Source organism: Fulmarus glacialis, unplaced genomic scaffold, assembly GCF_000690835.1.
Source record: "Fulmarus glacialis isolate BGI_N327 unplaced genomic scaffold, ASM69083v1 scaffold1820, whole genome shotgun sequence".
Lineage (NCBI taxonomy): Eukaryota > Metazoa > Chordata > Aves > Procellariiformes > Procellariidae > Fulmarus > Fulmarus glacialis.
Window position 1 is genome coordinate 2,189 of NW_009186876.1, and position 6,220 is coordinate 8,408.

The following is a 6,220-nucleotide window of genomic DNA, read 5'->3' on the forward strand; positions in this document are numbered from 1 at the left end:
TATTGCCAGCAGTGCTTCCAGTTCCTTTTTTTCCATTCATCTTATTCAGAGGGTAGCGCCAAAGGAAGCTAAGCAGAGCATTGCTAAGCAAGCAAAGGAAATCAGTCCTCTCCTTTACCCTCTGTTCTCTGTTATGCGGTAAGGATGCCAGTTATTTAATGTTAAATGAAATGAATTAGCAGACTGAACTTAAAGATGAGCTTGTGCAGTAAAATGATGCTTCATCATGGATAAAAACCCCTATAGTACAGTTAAAGATAATAATTATTTTTGAAAATCTTCTTTCTCTAGAATCCTACTCAAGTGGGAACTGCTCTTCAAGTTTTCCATAACCTTGGGACTTTGAAGGATACCATTGCTAATGTGGTGGATGGATACTGCACAGTCCTGGAGGAGAACATAAAAAATGCTTTGGATATCAAAGTATTGACCCAACCATCTCAAACTGTTACAAGAGGTATGATACTTGTTTTACAGAGAATGATAACTGATTTTTTTGACAGAAGCCCAGTAAGTTGTCAAAGGGAAGAAACTCTCACATCCAAGCCTGTTATAGGAACAGGCTATAACAGCTTTAACCTGCTTGCTTTAACCAATAGAGGATGGGAGTAGGCATGTCTCAGAAATCATCTAATACAAAGCCAAAATTGAATCTGTCTGTTGTTACTGGGCTCAGAAGTTTTCCTTTATTCCCCACCCCTTCTCTTTTTCCTGACTTGCCCAGAAAATTGTCCTTATTAGTTTACAACTTTGCAGCATTTTCTTAGCAGTTTTTCATGGAAAAATGAATGCAAATTCTGCTTTCTTTGTGGTGTTTGGAGGATCATGGGTAGAAATTATTTGCAAGCCATGGAACAAACCTGAAACTACATTGTGATGCTTTGGTCAGATGGAAATCGTTTCAAAGCAGTATATTTAATAGGAAGGAATGTTGCACTGTTAAACATTTAGTTCTCACGTGTTAGCTCAGATATCAAAGAATACTGAGGAATTGGGCAGGCAAGCAAATTTTAACTTTGGCAATATGAACATTTAAAACTTTTTAAAAAAAAACCTTTGCAACAAGTTGGGGGTCCAAAACCATAATCACTAGCATAATAAAGAAATACAGCCCCTGTCAAGGGAAGTGATGGTTTAGAAGCTGCATGCCCTTCAGCTGGAATATCACTTTTTTTAGCAGTTCGCCTATGCATTTAAGTCCTGAGCTAGTAATAACTGTATTTTTCACAGCTACTGTTTCTGCAATTTCACTTTGCTATTACATCCTGCAACAATGCTCATTGGCATTACCTTGGTGTTTCCGTGGTCTGAATTGGTAAAGCAGGTAACAATGATGAACATTGTATTATCCCCACTGAACTTAGAGTTTAGTTGACTTCTCAGTTGAGACAACTGAGACCATTCACAAAGCTCTGTTTTGAAGCTATTTTAGGCTGCTTTGATATTAAAAAAAAAAAAAAAAGTCAGAGCGCATAGAGATCTATATTTTTAATATTTTAATTTTCACATGTGAAAGCTGAAATGTACTGCTGTGTGTTTTTAAAAACCATTTAGGCGGCCCTGGTAGAGCTGCTATGCCAACACCTGGGAACACAGCAGCTTTTCGAGCAGCTCTTTGGACAAACATGGAGAAACTCATGGATCAGATCTGTGCTGCTTGTGGACAGGTACTCAGCAGCTAATTCCTGTTTTCTAGTCATGCAATTTTGCATATAAGATATTAGATGTCACTTTTCCTCTCAATAAATTCTTTCATACAGGTGCAGCATTTGCAGAAAGTATTGACAAAGAAAAGAGATCCTGTGTCACATGTCTGCTTCATAGAGGAAATAGTTAAGGTAAAGTTTTAATTTAGCTGAATATGTTTTAGTAATTCTGTTAAGGAAAATGTGATGAGGGAATGCTTTTATTTACAATTTTACAGTTCCGTAAAAATGTTGTAATTAAATTAATGGGAAAGTATTGAAAGTCAAACTAACATTGAAAGCTGTATTTATGGTCTGTGGGTTACATTTGTAGGGTATAAACATGTCCTTTTTATAATAATTTCTTTTGTTTTCTTTAAAGAGAGCTGATAAGGCACCACTGTCAGTTTTTATTACTGATCATTAATGTCATTCCATAAAATACCATGTGATTTGAGTAATTAATTAAGTCTGTTAGTTTGCATAGCAAAATGTGTCTTCATCTAACATTTTCAGCCATCTGTTTCTCTACTTCTTGGCAATTTCTTCCCTGAAAAATAATCATGGCTGTTCTTTTGAATACCTATTCTTTTCCATTCAATTGCATTGTTTTCTATTCATATTTGGAATAATTTGATTAATGGTCTCCTTCAAGGAACAGAATTACTGAAGTATCTCATCTATCTTAGTACATGAGAAGAAAAAAAAACAAAAGATGTGTTTATGCAGACATCTCCTTTTCTAAGTATATGGCTGGATTTTTAATTTACATTAATTTAATTTTTGAAATATGTTGGGGAAACTTCTTATGCAAATGTGGTCTTCTCAACAGTGAAAGCAAATAATGAAGGTTAAATACAGCATTTAAGTTTATCTGTCTGTTAAGCCCATCTCCAAAAGACATTGCACAGAACATCACTTTTCTATGAGGCACTTCAAGCTTCTCTTTCTGTGTTGTAAAAAAAAAAAACAAACCCACTACAAAATACCTCAAAAAGTTGATAAACTTTTAGCGTAATTTCTTCATTAAAAAGTTTGATCTGGCAAAAAATATCTATTGCTGCCTGGGTGGAGCCCTTCGGTAGATCAGCATGTTTAAGGAGAAACATAGAAACCTAGAGACAGAAGGAGGAACTCTGGAAGGCTCAGGAAGAGTTTGGATGGAAAGGAAGCTTAGATAAATGAGCTTTCAGTGTTCATGAGTGGCTCCCACCCTGAGCCTGTGCTTCTTACTTTCACTCTTCCCTTTTGTAGAGCAGCACTTGAAAAGGTGATAGGAGTTTTTCCAGTTGTCGAGGATGATAATAGTGGGAAGCCAAAGGAAATCTTTTATCATCCTGGAGAATAAATGAACAGGGAAAATGAATCTCAGTAGAAGCTAGATGCAGAGTAAGGAAAAACTCATTAGAAAATAAAATAAAAGGCTTTTGCGTTGTCATATGCTAAGCATGTTCCATGATCTCTCTGATGACCCTTCCTTCCTTTTGACTTCATACTGCAGGATTGCATCTGAGTGATAAATTGTGTTTCCCAAATAAAATCCATCTATTTGTTTCTCCACAGTTACCACTCTTCCAATTAGTTTCCTCTTCAATAGGTGTTTTGGTGTAGTGTAACACCAAGCTTGACAGTTGTCATTCTCAGTGAGGCAGCTAAGGAATAGTGGTACATCCTTGCTGATGCTACCAGAACTCTCTCAGCGTGACACGGTACGGCTGATAGCACTGGTGCTTTACTCTCTTCTTACCTGAGATGGCTCAGTGTAGCACAGTGTTTTTCTTGGCCCTTCTCACAGTTATACCATTTGTTCTGGTGTCCCTTGAAAAAGGTATGGCACCAGCCTGCAGATGGGTGAAATCACACCAAACAGTAGAGCTGTTGTTTAGATAAAACGAGACAAGTATTACATGCTGCTGAAATTCAAGAATTTATGTACAGATGGCTGTATGGGAGAGTATGAATTGTTGTGTACATTGAAAATAGATATAAGTAAGAAATTGGTATTCTGCCATTTACTAATAAAGATTCCATCTCATATTAATCCAAACTGAAACAACATGCTTTTCTCAGCAAGTGTTCTGGAGAGGAAGAAAAGTTGGATTTTCTTCACTGTATTCAATTTCATTAATAAACTGAGCAAATGAACGAAACAAACTAAAGGTATTAACATTACACCCGTTCGCTAGGGCAGCATGCCCACGCCAGAAGATAGGAAAACGAATCATCCACTCTACAGTCTGTGCACTAATTACTGTTACTGATGTCAACATTATTATTATAGTCATCTTCTGCAGCAGCTGCAGTACCACTTTGCCTGTCCATCTGCTTCCTTGTTTTGATTACTGCAGTGCAAGTATCATCCTAAGAAGCATAAGAGAGGAGGAGACCCAGCCTTTTTAAAGCACAAGTCCTTTAATAGCAAGGAAGGCACTTGCCTTTTTTTTTTTTTTTAATAATTTTCTTTTTTGTGGTTTTTTTGTGTCTTTCTCTTCACAGATAGAACAGCCTGCATTTTTTCTAATTTTGTATTATGATCTCAAACATGTGCTTTCCGGCCTTCTAATTACCTGTTACCATAATAATATTTAGTAGTGTTGTATCATGTTGTATCCAAAAATGTAGTTTTAAAAACACTAACTAATTAACCAAAGTATTCACAAAAACTCTGTTTAAAAAAAAAAAAGGAAATGAAACAAAAATCTGACAGATAGAGAAACTGAGGCACAGAACGTGTAAAATTTATAAATACTGGAGTTCAAAAAAAAAAATACCCGCATCTTTTCTACACTGTTTTCTCTTACAGAATTCACTTCCAAATTTTTCCATTAGATGTGGCCAGGAGTTAAGTGACATATCCAGGCTTATATGAGTATCCTGGAAGAATCTGGAGATTAAATTTACACTGCACTTTTTTCCACTCCTTCCCTTTGCAGATCTAGATTTTGGTATTTTTCCTTTGCCTCAGTATGAAATGAATGCAGTTTTGCAAAGAAATCGTGCACTCATAGTACGCTGTAAAAATTGTTACATTTCATACTAGGAATGAACTACAGATTCATTATTAATCTGTAAATATTAAAATTACAGATTTAATTTCCAGAAAAGAGCTATGATATATTTAAAGGAGAAATAATTTATTTTAAGACTGAATGGACATTTTTGTGGTTTTATCTAAGAAAAAAGGCCTTTAATAACTAGATTTTAGTTGAGGAGCAAGGCTAAAAGAATTCAGAATTCATTAAGTTCTGATTTCTAGTTTTGAGGAAAACGAATAGAGATTTAATTTTATACATTTTTTAAAAGGTAGGGTTGTTGTTTTCATAATGTTGAGGGTAAAAATAAAAATTACAAATAAGATTTAAATGATGTAAAATTGATATTTTTGTTCACCTAATGACTGGTTATTTATATCACTTCTTTCAATTGCTTAATTCACCTTCAGAGAGCTAATAGGTTACTCCAGTTTATTCTGCTTTATTGCTTCTCTCTTTCGATGTGTAGTGACTAATCCTGCCTCAGCTGTCGTAATATCTAAACTACAATTGACTTCAGTGTAAGTCAGCAGAACTTATCTTTCTGTGACAGCCACCTTCCTAATTAGAGATAAGAATCCCTCTAAGCCCCTTGTAAAGGAGTTGAAAATGATCTCTGATCCTCATCTATTTTGGGTCCTTCACTCCTACATAGGCATCAGGGAATAGTTCTGTGAAGTGAGAAGCAGCCTTAAAAGCAGCAAATCATTTTGTAGGGGGGTTTTGGTTTGGGGTGGTCAATAGAAAGAGTGAGCTGGGGTCTCTCTGCTGGGCAGAAGGGTACTCCCTGTGAGAGGGCAGATTTGCCCTTGATCACCTTTGATCTGCTGATGTCCCACTTGTTGGCAGCTAAGGCACACCGCAAACCCTGTCACTTACGTAAGCCTCTGGGTAAAAAAGTGAGCTGAGAGTTGTAGGGAGTGTTATTATGTACTTCGTGGAGGGCTCTTATCATTGCTTCTCCTGATGAACGTTTGGTGAGTAAGCAGGCTATTTTCTTGAGTTGTCAACATTGGCAATGTGAGGTGTTAACGATACAGAAGGAAGTGTCCTCATCATTACATAAGATAAAGAAAATAAATGGAAAATATAAATGTTTATTGCCCAAAGTGTACTTACATTTCACCTTCGTATTTCTCCTCCTCATCCAAACTTGTTAAAAAATGTTGCTGCTTTGAAATTATTCACATCTAACATCGCATTCACATTCAGTTGACCCAATTAAAAAATAATCCCAAGTGGAAAAAATTGAAAAATAATCTAATTGCTGCCTTATGTGAGTTCAGAAAATAATCTGGTTTTCACCTATTATTACAAGTATGTGATTTATTTTCCGGTATTTTTTTTTGTAGAAGCAGAATTGGATTACTTGCACATAATTTCTACTGTGGTTTCTGTTTATTATTTAAGCAATAACAAGGTACTTTGTGGAGATCTAAACACAGGTGAATGAGCAGGTTTTTGATCATCAAAATACTGAAGGTGCTCTTTATTTCAAACCTA

At 35.8% G+C, this 6,220-nt stretch overlaps 1 protein-coding gene across 1 annotated transcript in view; it reads left to right on the forward strand.

Moving 5' to 3' along the window:
- Positions 1 to 291: 291 nt before the first annotated feature.
- COG5 (component of oligomeric golgi complex 5) overlaps positions 292 to 6,220 on the forward strand; it is a gene marked incomplete at its 5' end in the record, with an annotated part of 68,633 nt that continues 62,704 nt past the window's right edge. Inside the window, 3 exons of the mRNA XM_009572851.1 lie at positions 292 to 457; positions 1,555 to 1,667; positions 1,761 to 1,838. Of these exons, the coding sequence (XP_009571146.1) occupies positions 292 to 457; positions 1,555 to 1,667; positions 1,761 to 1,838 (357 nt within the window). The remainder of the gene's footprint in view (positions 458 to 1,554; positions 1,668 to 1,760; positions 1,839 to 6,220) is intronic.